The sequence below is a fragment of the Saccostrea cucullata genome, unplaced genomic scaffold (genome assembly GCF_032062105.1).
Source record: "Saccostrea cucullata isolate Sc308-1 unplaced genomic scaffold, CSIRO_AGI_Scuc_v1 ctg343, whole genome shotgun sequence".
Lineage (NCBI taxonomy): Eukaryota > Metazoa > Mollusca > Bivalvia > Ostreida > Ostreidae > Saccostrea > Saccostrea cuccullata.
The window spans coordinates 139,332-158,406 of record NW_026927402.1 but is presented as its reverse complement, the minus strand read 5'-3'; the positions used below and the strand labels follow the sequence as shown (position 1 = coordinate 158,406).

General features: G+C 35.0%; 1 protein-coding gene and 1 non-coding gene across 2 annotated transcripts; both read right to left on the bottom strand.

Annotated features, from left to right (window-relative positions):
- Positions 1 to 1,424: 1,424 nt before the first annotated feature.
- Positions 1,425 to 14,436, bottom strand: LOC134274386 (general transcription and DNA repair factor IIH helicase subunit XPB-like). The gene is made up of 21 exons (XM_062756667.1): positions 14,258 to 14,436; positions 11,893 to 11,973; positions 11,104 to 11,222; positions 10,376 to 10,456; positions 10,115 to 10,270; positions 9,924 to 9,998; positions 9,550 to 9,657; positions 9,101 to 9,300; positions 8,877 to 8,948; positions 8,462 to 8,568; positions 6,740 to 6,843; positions 6,410 to 6,482; positions 6,118 to 6,237; positions 5,335 to 5,537; positions 5,185 to 5,250; positions 4,916 to 5,052; positions 4,579 to 4,675; positions 4,306 to 4,423; positions 2,677 to 2,825; positions 2,298 to 2,414; positions 1,425 to 1,862 (listed from the first exon to the last, which is right to left on the bottom strand). The coding sequence occupies exons 1-21, from the start codon at positions 14,283 to 14,285 to the stop codon at positions 1,728 to 1,730; spliced, it is 2,346 nt and encodes a 781-aa protein (XP_062612651.1). The 5' UTR covers positions 14,286 to 14,436; the 3' UTR covers positions 1,425 to 1,727.
- Positions 11,539 to 11,611, bottom strand: Trnac-gca (transfer RNA cysteine (anticodon GCA)). Its single transcript has one exon. It is a non-coding gene; the product is annotated as a tRNA-Cys (tRNA).
- Positions 14,437 to 19,075: the final 4,639 nt, after the last annotated feature.

Here is a 19,075-nt window from a genome sequence, read left to right as displayed (position 1 = left end):
GTAATGTACAACACAAATGTTTCAAAGTGTTTAAGTGAAACTTAAGTGTCACCAAATGTAATTAAATGGTTATGCAATATTTTTAACATTTATAATAAAGTTATTGTACTTAAAATTGTTGTAATTTTAGTACATGTACATGTAACTTCCTTTTTAATAGTTATGGTGTTTACATTTTAGATAAAAAAAAACCTGATATTGTGAATGGTGCTACATTTTTAGGGGTTTTATATGATACTCACATTTCTGTAGCATAATTTATTTTTTGGAATAAAATGTCCTATCTGACACCAATAAAAAAAATTAATATACATAAACTGTCTTGTAATTTTTTCTCTTGTCTACACAGTATGTCCTCTTTATCCAATCCTCCTAATATATTGGTGTGTCCAAGAAAAAAAAACCCAGAAACGTAAGTTTGAGATATCAATTTTGAAATACATAAAGAGACTCATGGGTCGCATTTCCCACCTGAGACTTTTAACTTCATAAAAGCAGAGATCACTACTGAAAAAATTAAATATACATGTAAAAATGGTTCCAATTGTTAAACAACCTTGAAACTACATTATTTAAAAGATGCTTCTGTATTTATTTAACTAACCATGGCTTTTTCAAAACAAAACAAAAATTCCTATACATCGCTTTGTTAAAAGATTTATTTATTTTGTGGTCATGCCCTACCCCCCATGGGATGTGATGTGTACAAACACGAATCTATACACTATCTGAGGATGCTTTTGTATATAACAAAGTCGTCATGCTGAAAGTTCCTTTACAAAACAATACAAATTGTAGGCAGAGAAAACATGGACCTTACAGGTGGGATCAGGCACCCTGAAGAAGCCAGCATCCCCTGTTGATTGGTCACTTCTGCATGCACTTTGTAATGACAGGGTAAAGGGAAAACTCCAAAGACAATTTAGAGTTAAAATAAAGGCAAAACCTATGTCAGCCATCTATAAACTTATTGATAAATTGTACATGTAGTTGCCAACAGCATCATTACATTAAACAGAGAATTTGTGAAGTGTTGACTTGAAACAAGATCCATGATATCCTTGTATTGTCGCCTTATTTGTCAATAGCTTGTCTCTTTTCAGAAATTGATCATACACACATGTACATGTAACTTGTGTAACGTGTGCTTACATTATTAACCATACCCCATTCAGACAATAATGGTATCTTGTATATTGCCATATAAATAAGGGATGCTGGCAATTCAAATGACTTATCCTATCTGTGCTGTTCTTGAGAAGATATTTTAAAGATCTTTCCAATTACCTTTGTATAAAAATGATCTAAAAAAAAACAACAACCTAAACACCAGATATGAATTCAATGTTTAATACCATGATTTCTGAATAAGATGTTCATTACGTGATTAATGAATAATATGCTGTTCATTAAAATTGGAATTTAACTTTCTCCATCATGTCTGTATGTATCGTTGCAATTATAAATCATGAATTTAGCAAAATGTACTTGTAAATATCAATTGTAATTGGCACATACACATAATCATATGAAATCACATTTTCCTCATATAAGATTATCCACGATACAGCATCAATCTTTTATTCCTCATTTTTGAAAGAATTATTGAACCTAAATATTGTTCACAACTACAACAGAACAACAATCCTCTGTTTGATTTCTTTCCTAAAAACTTCAAGGTGTACCAGTTTAACAAAGTTTAACAATCTTCAGTCCTGAGTCTGTTGTCAAGTTTTCCTGAAGCGTTTGAACAGTGGGTGGGCATGGCTGCTAGGTAAGGCTGACCTTTTACCTTTGAACTCCATATAGAGGCTGTCGTCTGCTCCTGACATTGAGGACATGCTGCCAACTTTCCTGCTCACCTAACAATGGAGAAAAGAGGGATAAAAATTAATGACAGTTTGTGTATGTCAAAACACATGGAGAATATGGACACCTGTGAGAATCCTCCCTCCCCAGCCATCCTCTCCTGGCTATTACAATTGAGAAATATACTCCCCTCATGGCTGTTACATGTGAGAATTCTCCCCCACTCACTTTGTAATGGCTATTAGAGTTGAGAAACTTACACCCCCTCCTCTCAAGACTGTTACATGTTAGAATCATCCCTCCCTGGCTATTACAGGTGATAACCTGACTCCCCCTGATGGCTGTTACCTGTGAGAATCCTCCCTCCCTGACTATTACAGTTTATCAACTTACTCCCCCTGATGGCTGTTACCTGTGAGAATCCTCCCTCCCCACCACCCTCTCAGGCTATTACAGGTAATAACCTCACTCCCCCCGATGGCTGTTACCTGTGAGAATCCCCCCTCCCCGGCTATTCTCTCCTCCTCTGCGTCCTGTTCTGTGGCAGCACACACTTTCTGTAACAACTGAGCCTGTTCCTCCTTTGTATCATATGCCAGATTCTCCTAATTAAATACAATAAGTTTTGTCAGCAAAAAAATAACTGATTCTCCCCCCGTTTCTTTGTAATGCTTAATTTCTTATAGTTCTAAGTACAAGACTCATGCAGTTTAATAAACTTCACAGCTTGAAACAGATTGATTGAAGTACAGGCATGCTGCATAAAATTGATTTTGTTCTCATATTATTGGATCTACTTTTGAGAAGAACATTTTAAGAGGATACCTGATGAATATATCATTTAATTTTAAATTTAAATAAAATTACCTTATCCATGCCTTCAAGCTTTGTGATGACTTTGTAAGCATAGCCCTGATTCACCAAAAATCTCTGTCTTTTCAATGAGAAATGCATCTCCATTGTGTCTTGTGAAACCAGGGAATAGAAAAAGGCATTGTATTCTTCAGCTACAGCTCCTACCAAAAGTATACAACAGTTTAAAATATGTTTTCAAGTCTCCATTACAGTTGCTACATAAGATACAAGTATACCACATTTTAAATTTTTTTTTTACATATGGTAGATATATGTAACAAAACCAACAAGAGGCCCATGGGCCACATCGCTCACCTGAGAAGCCTTGACCATTCTGTTCTTTACCAGATTTCTCCCTTTTAATACATATTGCGACCTCACCCTACCCCACTGATCATAATTTAGACATTTTGAAATCTACACTACCCCAGGATGCTTCCAAGTGCACAAAAGTTTCAGCTTTCTGGCCCAGTGGTTCTTGAGAAGAAGATTTTCAAATATTTTTCCTATATATTTCTAAGTAAAACTTTGATTCCCTATTGTGGCCCCGCCCTACCCCCGGGGGTCATGATTTGAATAATTTACAATCTGCACTAACCCAGGATGCTTCCACAAAAATTTCAGCTTTTCTGGACCAGTGGTTCTTGAGAAGAAGATTTTCAAAGATTTTTCCCACATAATTCTATGTAAAAATTTGATTCCCCATTGTGGCCCCGCCCTACCCCCGGGGGTCAGGATTTGAACAATTTAAAATCTACACTACCCCATGATTCTTCCAAATAAGTTTCAGCTCTTATGGCCCAGTGGTTCTTGAGAAGAAGATTTTCAAAGATTTTTCCCATATATTTCTATGTAAAACTTTGATTCTTCATTGTGGCCCAGCCCTACCCCCGGGGTCAGGATTTGAACAATTTAAAATCTACACTACTCCAGGATGCTTCCACATAAGTTTCCGCTTTTCTGGCCCATTGGTTCTTTAGAAGAAGATTTTCAAAGATTTTTCCTATTTATTTCTATGTAAAATTTTGATTCCCCATTGTGGCCCAGCCCTACCCCCGGGGGTCATGATTTGTACAATTTAGAATCTACACTAACCCAGGATGCTTCTGCATAAGTTTCAGCTTTTCTGGGCCAGTGGTTCTTGAGAAGAAGATTTTCAAAAATTTTTCCTATATATTTCTATGTAAAAATTTGATTCCCCATTGTGGCCCCGCCCTACCCCCAGGGGTCATGATTTGTATAATTTAGAATCTACACTAACCCAGGATGCTTCTACATAACTTTCAGCTTTTCTGGCCCAGTGGTTCTTGAGAAGAAGATTTTTTAATGACCCCACCCTATTTTTGTCTTTTCTTGATTATCTCCCCTTTTGAGGGGACTTGGCCCTTCATTTTAACAATTTAAATTTCCCTTCACCCAAGGATACTTTGTACCAAGTTTGGTCAAAATTGGTCCAGTGGTTCTTGAGAAGAAGTTGAAAATGTGAAAAGTTTACAGACGGACAGACAGACGGACGGACAACATGTACGGACGGACGACGGACAAAATGTGATCAGAAAAGCTCACTTGAGCCTTCGGCTCAGGTGAGCTAATAAATGTAATAAAGAATTCTGCCCCACTCATTAGAATTCTATATTGTACCTTTTTTGGCCCTCAGAATTCGCCCCATCCTCTGGGCCTCCTGTCTCCGAGAGCCCCCATGGGCAGAAATCTGGATTAATACATTGGCCTCTGGGAGATCAAATGAGGTGTCAGCCACCTGCAAAGAATTTAAACAAAGATTGAGCCTTATATGATTGAATCATTACACGCTCAGTCTCTTCCTAGCGCATGCTATATTTGAAATATTTCATCAAGCTGCCTATCAAAAATACAGTTAAAATTTATAAATTCTGCATAAGACTGGTATCGCACCTTAGAGACAAAAATGGTGTTGACTTTTGGATTATGGACAAAGTTCTGCAAGATCTGCATTCTCTCCCCTTGTGAAGTTGGCCCATATAAGTATGGCCTGAAAAATCATATTTTATAAACATATTTAATAAGTTAACAATAAAGTTTGCCAGAGGGGGCTGTTAGGAAAACATCTTACAACTAGCTTCTTTTCAGAATTTTTTTGAAAACACAGAACTCTTTGTTCTGATACACATGTATTATTTCTATACATTTTCCATCCAGTTCTTTGTAATTTTATTCATATAAGCAGGCTATATAGACTGACAAATATAAGAACATAGACAGTACTACTTACTTATTTAGTTTAATGGCATAGCTCTTCAGAGCGAAGACATTGTCTGAGAAGACGATGATTTTGTCATTACGTCTTTCATGGTATCTTATGAGAAACTGGCACATTCGGAACTTGTTAGGATTAACCACTGCCAGCAACTAAAAGACAAAATTACTTCATGTTTTATAATTGTAAAAAGTTGGGATATACATTTACTTATTAATATGTACACTATACTAATGGCACAAATTTTTAAGCTTTATGTTAGTGAAAAATTTGAATATTCTCACCAATTTCTTCTGAGACTTGGTATTGAGATACTCTCTGTAAAATTCTGGGGCCATAGGACACCACACCTAAAACACACACATGAAAATGTTAAATATTTAAGAAACTAGGTTATTATCCCTTTGTAAACTTCTACAAGTCTTTCTTCCTACCTCTGCACACTGTACTCTAGCAATATATCCATTATTCTGCAGTTCCATCCAATTTGCCTCGTACAGCTTTGGACCAATCAGAAAGTTAAGGTCTGCTATTTTATCGTCCTCTCGTACCAACGTGGCGGTCAGTCCCAGCTTACAGTGGGCATTCACAATAGTCAGGACTCTTCTGAACATACGGGCAGGTATTGTCTGCACCTCTGTTAATACACAAGCAATACATATGATGTGATATTTTTATGTATGTGTTTAAATATGAGAAATACATGCGACCTAAGATTTTTAAGTACGTCTTTAGAACTAAAACTGAAATATTTCAAATGTAAGGAAATAAGAGAAATGTAAGATAATAAGAAAACAAATTGCCTTAAAAAGCATAAAAGTCCACAGATATTCTCTAACAATAATTTTTTTGTTCCAGAGTAACCTTTAAGTGTTTTTAAGCATAATCTGCAAACCACACACTTAAAAGAGACACTCTGGCTTGAGAACAATTATATGTCTAACCCTGATTAATGGTGAGTAGGTTTCAAGTTAACTTTGTGTTTTACCCAAATTTTCTGATTTCATCAGAATTCACTTACTGTAAAATCACGTATTTTTCGTATGGTCAAATTTTTGTGGTTTGAGGAAAATTTCTTGGTTCGTTGGGATTTGATTTTGTGGATCAAGAATTATTGAGTACTTATGTAACATTTTTACATTTCGTGGTGGACATGAATTCGTGGGCCTCAAAAACAACGAAAATTAACCCCCACAAAAATTTGTGATTTCACTTACCATCAAGGATCATGATTCCCCATTCCTGACTCTGCATCCACTCCATGACTTTTTCTGCCTCCCAGGAGCGTTTGGTGGAATGGGCCAACATAGAATAGGTACTGATGAGTATAGATGACCCTGATCACCAAAATAAAAATTTAAGTCATTGCATTTAACATCATTAATCTAGTAAAATAATGTCAGACTTGTGTTTGACAGATTCATTGTGTATCCATCAGTAGATTCAAAAGAATTTGACTGAGCCCAATATCTAAGCACTTGAATTGACAAGTGAATATAGCTCACTTACCTATTGGTTTGTCCTTAGCATCTGATGTGAACCTACATATAATGCTGTCATCAGCTGTAGACCACATCTTAAACTAACAAAAAATACATCATATTGTTTTTACATCCTCATATCTTGTAATGTACATTTTACATGTAAATAAATATTTCGTCTTGAAGAGAAACCTTATAGAGATTTTTTTTCTTGTGATTAAACACCCAAAAAGAATTTTTCTTTCACATTCAGAAGAATCCTTTCAAATTCCCAATGAACATTGTTATGGCTTTCATGAATAAATGGACATACAAGTACCTAACAGTTTCAGCCATTCTCTGTTTGTGCTGGGTTTACCTGTTGTTTCCATTGCTCCACGGCGACCCCTGACGTGGCCAGACATATGGTTCTCTTCCTCACAGTACAGGCAGCTGTCACCCCCACCAGAGTCTTACCAGCACCTGTGTTATATACAATGTACCAGCATTATATATATGTTAGCTATAACAGGCATGCATGTAATATACCAGTAAATATGTATGTAGGTATTACAAGCACCTTTTCAAATTGGTATATGTGTATTTAGTGTAAATATAGCTACAAGTGTACATAAACTTAATGGATAATTCATCACATAGACATAATAAAAACTAAAATATAGAGAACCTTTTTCTCATCAGAATTAAGGCAGCAGTATTTCTTTGTACATTGGTTGCTTTTACATAACAATTACATGTACATGTAAGCATGAAACACTACATATCAAACTGAATAAAAAATTTAAGCTTTGGTTCGTTTTATATAAAGCTTAAGATAGCTAGACTTTACACAAAAATAATAATACAGGTAAACTTCGTTATCTCGACATCGACGGGACAGTCGGAAAATGTCGAGATATCCGAGGTGTCGAGATATCAGAGTTGAGACTCGACGTCCTTAATTTAACTGTAAAACCATAAGTTAACCTAAACTGGACATACGTGTAACTACAGGTACCTACATGTCTTCAATTAGACTGTAGCTCATTTATTTCAGCCATCCCTCTATATTTATTAGAAAATCTAAAAGTTATTAACAAATATTATTTACAAACTGCTTTCTTTTTTATCGAAATTTCATTTTTTAAAAACCGTTTTCCATCCAGGATTCGATCCGCGTGCCACTAGCGCTGTCAGAACAGGATACAAAATCCGCTCTGTAAACTCGAAACCGGAACGGTACAATGTCGACTTCCGAGATACGGAAAAAATTAACGCGTATATTTTTAAAATTGTTTCATTTCACTTTTTTTTTAATTTCATAATCATTCATCATTTATTTTCCTTTCATTTTGAAACCAAATTTAATTCGAATTGCGCAAATAACAAGCTTTATGCATCCATATAGGCTGATGCAATAGTCGTGCATGTCGTAGATTTGATTGATTCCTGTTGATTCCTGTTGAATGCATTTTTACCACAATTTCTATTTTAATTTAAATTCAATGTGTATATTGTTCATTATAATTCAGTAACTTGTTCTTTTATAACATGTTTTAAGTTTTGTCAGATTTCGACATAAATGAATTGACGGTTTTACATTTACATGGGACCTATATACTAGTGTAAAGGTCCCTGCATTTATGCAGAATTGAGAAGATTTATCAATGAAATTACCCAAGCTGAACATTAAATAATTAACGTATTAAAGACGCCGAGGGGGCTTGGGATTCCTCTACAAACATACGGAGCAGTATGTAATCAAAACATGGGTGTGAAAGGTGTGAATTTCTGACGACGTCGAGATACACGGAGTCGTCCGTGCTTGACGAGCGACCATCTGACAAACAATTAGGTTAAGTAGAGCAGAAAATTGTCCCGATGTCGACATATACCAGGTAAATTTAGCTCTTGGGCCTGTGAAATACGTCGAGATAAGCGGGGTAGTCGACATTACCGAGGTCGACATATCAGAGTTTTTGCAAATCATTTATATAGTAAATAATGCCGGGACCGCGGAGGGATGTCGACATATCCCAGGTTGTCGACATATCCGATGTCGAGATACCGAAGTTTACCTGTATATTCTTTGATACTTTACCACAGGGTAGTACAATGACTCCTGAGCGGGCTCTACCGTTTCCAAACATCTTTCTTAAGCTCTTCTCTTGGTACGGCCTCAGGACCGTGGACGGTTTCAAATCAATGCTGGAAAAAAAAACCCACAATATTTACAGATTCCATAAACTAATTTTGTTTTCAAATTTGTTAAATAAAATTTTATTTTAATTAACACTTATTTTCTTGAAAAAAACCCAGTTATTATTTAGAATTAATGTCACACTGAATCTTATTTGACTTCTTTAATACCGGTATTTTCGATATCATAAAGATTTTTTTACTAGGGAGAGGCCTGCTGCCAAATCCTTTTCACTTTTACATCTGTGAATAAAATATTGTTGAAATTAAAAAATTTTTACTAGATGAGATATTACTAAGGAATAGTTTTTTTTTACTTGATGTCTGGATTGACTGTGTCATTCTTGAAGTCATATTCTGCCAGTAGTGGATACTCTAGTTCTATACATCTGAAAAATCAAAAGCAAATATACTGTATTCTATCTTTCTTTAAATATAAAAAAGATTCAAATGCATTCTACTTTAAAGATCTTATACTTCTATTCAAACTTTGCTTTAAAATACAAGAAAATCTAATAATTTCAAAATATTGACCCCTGACCTTTTCTGTATGACCTCTATTTTCTCCTGTTTGACCTCGAATGACACGGTTTTGGTGTCCTCCTCCTCATCTTCGTCTTTGTCCATCTTGTCGTAGTAAGCGTAGATATCGTCCGGCACCTCCTCCTCTGGTGCCTCCTCAGGTTTCGTCCCCCCTTCTGCTGGGGCACTAGAGGAGGTACTGGGTCCAGGTTTGGCCAGCTAAACAGTTGGGAGGATATAACCATCATTTGAACTATACCATTAGCATTATTATAACTGAATCAATAAGCACACAAGTCCTCTAATTTTCAATAGCTAAATCTTTTTTATGCCTATCCATCAAATGTGCGATTGGCTCAGGTGTACTAATTATCTCAATTTAAACATTTCAAAAATTAAAAAAAATTTCTTGAACTCAAGTGAATACAATTTTCACAGAAAATTCTCCTCAGTATCATTAGCACTGACCTGTAGAGCAGACTTTGAGGACACTTTGTCAGTAAGTAATTCAGTCTCATCTACCCTGAATCTACACTCCTGTATGACTGGGTCCTTCAGGAGAATCTGGATCACCTCCTAAAAATAGTAACAGAGATCACATGACTAGCTGCATCTCTTCCTAAAAGAAGTAACACAGAGAACCCATGCCTTGTATGTATAAGCTTTATAAAAAATGAATGAAAAAAAATTAAAATTTAACCATAAAGTGAATGAATTTATAGTTCTTTGTTAATTGTTTAATAACACTTACAATCAATATTCTTAATCTATGGTTGATAAATACAAGAAAAGCTAATTTTTTATGCCAGATATTTTTTTTAACTATCCACTGTGATACTTACTGGGTGCTGGCTCTCCACATAATACTTGTTATGTTTCAGCACCAGCTTTACTTTCCCATAACTCAAGGTGCACAGCTAAAAAAATATTTAAAAGGAAGTAAAGAATCTGAAAATAAAATTATTCCTTACAACTGGTATGGATATATCAACACCAATTTGTAAAACAATTGCTGCCTATTCAGTGCTGGTACCTGTATAAATTCCTCTATTCCTTTAGGTAGCGATGTTTTACAAAGTCGTCGGAGGTATTCTATGATGTCATTGGTTTCCAGGCCGACCGACACCGCAGCATACAGAGAGTAGGCCGTCAACTTATACTCGTGTATAAACTCAGGTCGACACACAGGCTGAAAAATCAAGTCATTATCAGATAAGAGGATAAATGTTCTTTTATTTTTATAAATGTACGTACATTTGTACCTTCTGTTGATTCCTAATTCATTCAAACCTACCTCTGAGATGGCAATTAGGAAGTCATGGGCATGTTTGTATACTGGAGAAAATGACTCCAGAAATATATGACCATTGGGTGCCTGAAAGAAAATAACAATGATTCATCATCTGCATAATACATAGCAATAAATTAAATAATATTATAGAAGTTAAAAAGAATGGATGTAAGACCACTTATTATAAATGGGTGAAACTTTGGTGGATTAAATGAAAAAAAAAATATAACTACACTGTTGAAGAAAAGAACTGAGAGTCTGAGAAATACTTTGTGATTTTAACATTCTGTGGATGACATTAATTCATTAATATCTGAATCTCAAGAATCAACAAATATCAAATTCCAATACAAGGTTTCACAATATTTGAAGATGCACATGTTCATGCAAAAAAAGTACTTAAAAAGAGAAGGAGAATTGATTATGTTGATATTTTCAAACTTCACAGTTCTTTTTTTCCATTTTACTAGATGTAATAGACAGTCAATTTATTTGTATTGGATTGGATCAAAATAAAACATTTTAGATTTCCAATGATTTCAGATATCCGAGGATAAAACACTAAAAGAATTAGCAGTTGCTTCTTTTAAATCTCTGAGACATTTCCATGGTATTTGAGATGTCAGTATTTGAGATAACACAGTACAAATATACTAAGACTTAGTAGCACTTTTACGGCAAAATTTACTTCTAGGGATTAAAGAAACTGAGTGTAAAGCTCTCTAATTTACCACAAACAGGGGTCTGGAGCTGTGGTCTGGCTTTAGTGCCAGTTCAGATCTGTAGTCCTTGGCACCAAATTCATCTTCTTTACCTGCATCATCTACTGAACGAGTAGCAGCCTCAGGAACTGAAGAATTTATAAATGTTTTAAATCAAGAACAAAAACAAAAATTTTACAGAATACTTAACAATTTTGAAAAATTGAACATTTATGAATGGGTACACAATGAAAAATATCAATTTTCACCAAAAAGAAAAAAGAAAAAAAAGCCTCGCAGTAATACACTGCATATTTAATGTTTTTAAGTACCTTTTTACAGACTCAAAACTCATACAGAATAAAACTATACAATTCATTAAACTGAGCTGTCACTAAAAAGATTGAAAAATTGGGGGATTACAATCCTGCATATCTTCTGTAACGAGAGAGGAGAAAATGCAGCGGACCAGACCGGGATTCGAACCCGGGCCCCCTGAAACTGCGGTCAGGTGCTCTACCAACTGAGCTATCTGGCCACTGGCGATCGAACCCGACTGACCGCCACACTTCTATCACCTTTCAGCTAACTAGGTGGCTTAAACTTTAGAAGCTGGAAAGATCATATCTTGATGAACAGGTCAAATCTATTAGCTTTATTTCCTTTACCCCTTATAGAAGAGCTTATCTGTTCTTAGATTACAGTCAATCATGACACTTCCTACTGTTTAAAGGCTACACAATGGCTGTAGGCTGAACTTCTGGACTTAATTTAGTAATATTTATAAACTCAGCCTTCCTCATGCAGTCCTAGACGTACCTGCTGACGGGTCGGCATCATTTGATTCTTCTTCCACATACTCCTCATACTCAACCTTGGCTTTCTTTGATCTTCGCTCTTCTGTAAAATAAAGAAAACCATTGAAGACCACTAAAAATCACTCATCATATTGTACTTTATTGTGTTTCTTCTAATACATTAGGCCGATGATATATACACGACCGTCGTGCGCATAGTAAAGAAACTCTATTTACACGACCGTCGTGCGAATAGCTAATGCAAATTGCTGAGATATATACACGACCGTCGTGCACATAGGTTACAAAAAAATCTATTTACACGACCGTCGTGCAAATTGCAATCGCATATGCCAGAGATTTGCACACGACGATAATATTGTATACACGAATCCGGGATGTCTCGCACCGATTCTGTTTCGCACCGAGATGGTTCGCACCAGGACGATTCGCGCCGATTTCAGCGCGCAACATCTCACGTTATATTTTAAATATATCACATTTTGTTTTTTTTTTATTTATTTATTAACTTTAAGATAAAATGTTATATGTTATATCATATGCCTGCTCAAATTCATGACTTAATAATATTGTCTTTTATTAATTGTCGTGTACTCATTAATTGGATTTCTAATTCAATAATTAGTAAACGACAATATGCACTTCCAAAAATAACGGATCACCCAGGTATAACAATGAAACTCTTGAAATGACATCTTATATATTTCTTAAAAGTAGTAAAGAAATCATAGAAAAAAAAATACACAACTTAAAAAATCTTCAAATAAAATTTGGAATCACAATTTCAGCAATCACACCATGAAGTCATCGATATTGGATGGATAAATTTAATCAAGAAAGAATCTTATACCAAATCTTAAAATAGGAGAAGAAAAATTGGGAAAAAATTTTTTTCACCATTTTTAAGATGAAGCCACCTTCAACCAAAATAAAGTGCCGCCATACACAAAATTATTCAAATGTGTTTTTTTTTTCTGATTAAAGGTCGTCTTTATCACAGGTGCTTGGGGACGGGACGGGGGAATAAAAATTCATACCCTCTGATACTAAAACACTTCTGCTTCGGTATCAGAGGGTATGGATTTTTATAAAAGGCAAGTTTTAGCTTAAATTTTTGATTTTTTTTTAGAAGTAATACTTTGTAAATATGTCATAGAAAAATAGTACAGAACATGGTTGGGGAGGGGGGTGGGGTGGGGTTGGGAAGCACATGTGGTCTTTATCAACAGTTTATCATCATTGAGATACATACGTCAATATTTACTACATACTCCATAAAAACTTGATGATTTTTATAAATAGCATTTTAAGGGAACTATTAACATTTAAATATCAATATAATTGTTTAATTTGAGATTTCACGAGTATAACAGTATAAAACTAAGGTTTTATGACAAGTTTTTGGTTTACCGTTATAAAAGTGTGTATTAAGAATTCAGTACTAGAGTAGGTGAAAATGCTTATCAAATGCGCCCTGGCTCGTGTTAATTGTTGGGATAAGGGTTGAGGTGGAAAGGGTAAACCCAGGCCTACCAAAATAGTAAGTCAATATTTTATTAAAATGACTTGTTTATATATATACAAATACATGGGTAGTTCTAAAAGAAACAGATTTACATTACAATGATCTGTCCATTGGACCTAAATGTCATTTTATTGTATAAATTAACATCATGAAAGAAAGTTTTTGCGATGTTTTCTTACCAAAAGGCTTTTGGGGCTTTAATTACTGCGTGCCGAACTTAACTGGGTACGAAAAAACGAACGCCATAATAAGAAATATAATGGTCTTGCGAACAGCTGATAAATATTATATATAAACACGACGGTCGTGCAAATAGACACTGAAAAATTATATACACGACGGTCGTGCAAATAGTCACTGAAAAATTATGTACACGACGGTCGTGCGAATAGCCGTTGAAAAAGTAAGTGCACGACGGTCGTGCATATAGACACTGCCAATACATTAGCTATTGTTCCACTAGACTGTCACTCATTGCTTAGACTTTTGAATCTGTTACGGAGAGGGCAAACTTGGACCTTCCAAACAAGACATCTATCTCCAACAGAGCTATCCACTATCTTTTCTTTTGTAGATGAATCACATACTAGGCTATCGTCGTTAAATTAAACCTTATGAATTTTAACATTAGGAATAACTAATATACAAAGGATACTTGTATCATAATCATGACAAGCCTGTTGTCGAATATCGGTTTGGTGGTGTATTATTATAGAACTTTTGTCATTTCCATTCAGTAAAATTATCACAAACATATTTTTTTCATCACCGACGAATATACTGGTGGGTGAAATTATCACTATTCAGCACTTTTTTCATTCACGAATATTTCACGAGTTACCTCGATCCTTCTTGTCCTTCTTTCCCATTCTCCCTGGTTTTAAGTCGTCTCCATAAGCAACAATTGTTTCTTACATCACTTTATAAAAGATAATCAAAAGAAAAACTCGTCTTTATCGAGGAAAAAGGCAATAATATTCTGCTCATCCATGCCCATGATCATGCCCATGGACTCCGCGGTGTTTTCCAATTGTAATATTGAAATGACGTACCCGACGTATTTACTTTAAAACCAAACCCGATTTCAAGGAGGATGGGAGGATGTAAATTGAACTGGGTCTCCAAAAAATGTCTTTTGAAATATAGTTTTAGCATGGAAAGATTGATATTAACTCTGAACACTAATATTTTTTCAATATGATTTTTGCATACTTTTTAAAAAGAAAATGTCAAAATTGTTTTATTTGCAAATAAGGTCATAATTATGGGGTTTAAAATTTGCCACCAATTATTTCATAGTACGCTGCGTCGCATGACTATCATAATAAAACACGTAAAGAAGAGCAAAAAGAGTCAGAAAACCATTTTTTTTAAAATGAATAATAATGTTTCCATTAAAATTAATTAAAGAATTCATTTGTTGATATACATGTACATGTACATGCCAATTCGCTGATTCAGTTTCTATACTGAGAAATAATTATATATGATTAAACTTTGGGCGAATTTTTAAACTGTAAAGGCAAGGGAGGAGTAAATAGGAAGAAGGTGTATTTCCTCTTAAAAACAAAACATTTAATTTCTGCATTTCGCCGCAGGCAAATGATATGGTAGCTTTTTTGGACGCGGATCGAAAAGGGGGGGGGGGGTACATACGACAAAAGACCAAACTTTTTGAATGGTCTTGAATAACACTTGTTGGTATATGTTTTTATACTAGAAATATTACTGAAAGTTATAATAAGATATTACTTTTGCCGAGTGTAAAATTGATATCAATTAATACATTAGCCATGTTTCATGTAAATGTAAACATTCGTGCATTCGTGGTTATAGTGGTGATGGGCATACCTTTCTCCATCAATAAAAACGTCTGTGACCTTTTTTATTCCTTGTCAAGGGAATTATGTTGGATTGCCCCCCCCCCCTCCCCGCACTGAATTGTTTTTCTTTGCCTGAGATCAACTGTTTTTATATACAATAGAAAGCCTTTACGATTTTTATAAGTATATATCTGAATATAAATGTTCATACCAACTAGCTGATTCAGAGAATTTGTGTCCCCCGCTGAAGGAAACAGGGAAGGATACTCAGAAGGTGGGGTGGAGGGGGGGGGGGGGGGGTCCGAGGATTTCCAGAATAATCATATGCATGTACCGAAATAAACAAAAAATGCCAATTTGAATATAGGTATTAAGATTTTACTGCTTATTCTTTAAAAGATCCTATATTAGTATAAAATATAAAATATTTATCACACAATAATAATAGTTTGTACACGTCATAACTTCTTCGTTTGTTTTGGAGGCCCGTGTTTGCTTTGTGTGCTCCTATTTTGTATAGTAATCATTTTCAACTTCAGATTGAAAATTAATAAAAGACAATATTGTTTTATGGACTTTTAATATCTTGAATACCGTTCGTTATCTCCATATGTTTCATGCTAAATACTATCATTTAGTAATAAATACAAGCTGAAATGAAAAAAAAATTATGACGTCTAAATATAGATCTGGTTTGTACAAAATCATAAAATCATCATTACAGTGTGATAATTATTCAATATGAAAAGAATCTTCTATACACTTAATAAAGAATAAGCAATCAAATCTTTATATCCACATTGGTACTTTTTTTTTATTTCCTTCAATATTCATGTTTACATTTAATAATTCTACAAATGCAGGGGGTCCGATTCCCGGCCCCTCCCCCGAACTGCGCATGCTCTTCTTTCTCCTTAAGGTCAAGATCTAGTAAATAACTTTAGACTAATTTTTTGTTGCTAGATCCATTATGACGTCATAATCAATTTCAACTTTCTTTTTCCCGTACTTTACGGCTTTAGCAGAATTATGTGAAAAATAGAGTATTTTCATGACATTAAATTTGAAATCATATGAAAAGTATTCCGGATACCTATATTAAATTTGATATTGATTTAAAGAAGAGGCCATGAACATATTAATTACCGTTTTCTGAGAGACTGTAGGCAATCTTGATACATTTCCTTTGTCGAATATGACAAAAACTCCCATATTAATGACTGGTTTTCTTAATTTTTCATTGAAAATGGCAGTTTAAAATACAGTTTTACATCTTGTTTACCTACAAATTATGCCCCGAAACACCTTATTTGACCAGCTAAAGTTGTAAAGCATCAATAAAGGAATTTATTTCTCAGATTTGATAAATCTGTAGGCACCTTTTATTTACTAGATCTTGACCTTAAGCGGGGGACAAAAATTCTCTGAAAACTGTAAGCTTGTATTAATTTATGACCTTTACCTTTGACTTTTTGACAGAAATACAGACGGACAGACAGACCGAAATTGACATTCTCCCAGGGCCACTATCAACGGAGACGAAAATATCAATCGATGAAAATTCTTGTATAATGCAAAGTAAGATATACAAAAATCCAAACTTGATTTGGAAAAAGTGTAAACATTAAAATGTAGCTGTAGTACACAGTTCCAGACTTTACTGAAGTATTTGAACTCTTCAAATGAGTTGTGTGTGTATAGCCTAGTGGTGCATAACGATCTGTTTTTGTGTTTGGGGTCTCCGCGGTCCATCCCCACTCCACCCCTATTCCAGATTTTGATCAGTACATTTTGTTTTGCTTTGTTTTACTTAAAAAAACTTTTTTTTACTCAAGCCCTAGAGGGGCTTGATTTTACTCAAGCCCTAGAGGGGCTTGAGTTATCTAAAACGATGCTAGGTCATCGAATTACTCAGTTTAAAATTACAAAAATATATTATTTTTGTAGATAAAAATATTTCTAGAAACAAAAATGAAGCTTATCATGAAAACGTCTGTATATTCAAAGATATAAGTGTTAAATAGCGGATTATTTTCTATGTCGAATGAACAATGAGTGAAGCGTCGCAGCCGCAACAGTTTCTATACAGAGATTTCACGCTTTCCTTTGCATACATGAATCTCAGGTAACTTTTTACAGTCGCCTACAAAGCATCCTTGGACGAGTCCACTGCAGACTCTGAAAGGTGACGCAGGTTACCCCATCGTTAACAAATTCTACGATGCATGGCCAGAAAATGTATGGCTGTACCCCCCAACTGAAATTGCTTTTCACGGGCCTGCAAATGATGTGTAATTTGAGAGACAGTAAAATACAAGCACAAAATCAATGTTAAATTCTCGTATTAAGCTTTGGTACCGGAAATTATATACTTCTTTTGGTTCGTACCGAATATGCATTGGACATGCCGCTCAGACAGATGAACCCCATCGTCTCAAGCCACGGTCCGAAGTAGGAGAGGATCGTACATTTTGTCCGTGGTTTGCAACGATGGATGAACCCGTAGTCACGTGGATTTTTTAGAGCCTGGAGCCCCCCCCCTTTCACTTTGAAAAACTTTTCTACAGGCTTTTAGCAAGCTATCTTAATTGATGTATGTATTGAATGAGATGTACGTCATTAAGCAAAAAATACAAAAACGTATATAGTTTGAAGTACATGTATACTAAATGTCTACATAAAATATTTCATTAAGAAACGGAAACGTTACTATGCTCTATAAAATATTCCTGAAAGTGTGTCACGTAAATTCATCTTAAAAAGTAATTACATTGTAAGTACGATTAATAATGTTTTTTTTCTAATAAAATTCAATATATGAATGTTGTTTCATGTATACAGTCATGTAGTTTATTCAACAGAGGATTGAACTCAATATGTAGCCCTCATCTTAAAACCATTTTAGGATATAATGATACTTCCTATTTGACTTTCTACAGCTTGAGTATTTCTGACGTTTTGTCAGTATATACTTGTTTTATTTTTACAATTTTTATAGGTATACTTCCCCACCACTCTCCCCCAATGTCATCCATTCTCTTTAACCCCGCTCTCTCTCGATCTCTCTCCTTTCTCTCTCTCCCCACTCTCTCTCTCCTTTCTCTCTCTCCCCACTCTCTCTCTCCTCACTCTCTCACCCTCAATTTCTCCTCCCACTCTCCTTCTCACTAAACTCTCACTCATCTCTCCCTCACTCCACCGAACAGACAGAAGTTTTTGATTTGTGTCCTTGACCTTTGACATTTTGACCATAACATCTACATAGATCTTCTTTAGCCCATGGAGAGTTATTGTGTTAAATTTCATTGCAAAACTCAAATGCCTCTCGAGATATCGCGTGGAAACGAAAGCGTTACGCACAGACAGGACAACAGCTAGACGGACAGACAGACCGAAATTACTAAATATCCCCCACTTTCAGCGGGATACAACATCCTACTAAAATATTGCCCCGTATTCTGACGTATACAGTGCAGAGAAATAATTTTGTTACAGCATCAATGCTGATTTTGGTGCTATGCTTGCTGATTTTGATGCTTCCTTTGCTTGCTGATTTTGATGCTAGTTATCCTTATCCTGATCCTGGTTTGATCCTTATCCTGATGCTGATTTGAAACTAGGTCAATGCTAGTAATGCTACCAGAAGTAGGATTATCCTGCCGGAAGTGGATAATTCAAAAACAGCATCACTATTTTAAGCCATTAAAAATAATTTTTGGGGTAGTTTTTATTTGTAATTTGTATTAAATGACTTTCCTTTATCTGTTTTCACTTTGGTCAATGCTAGTTCTATCCTTTCCTTGCTGATGCTGATCCAAGTAATGCTGTTTTTTTAA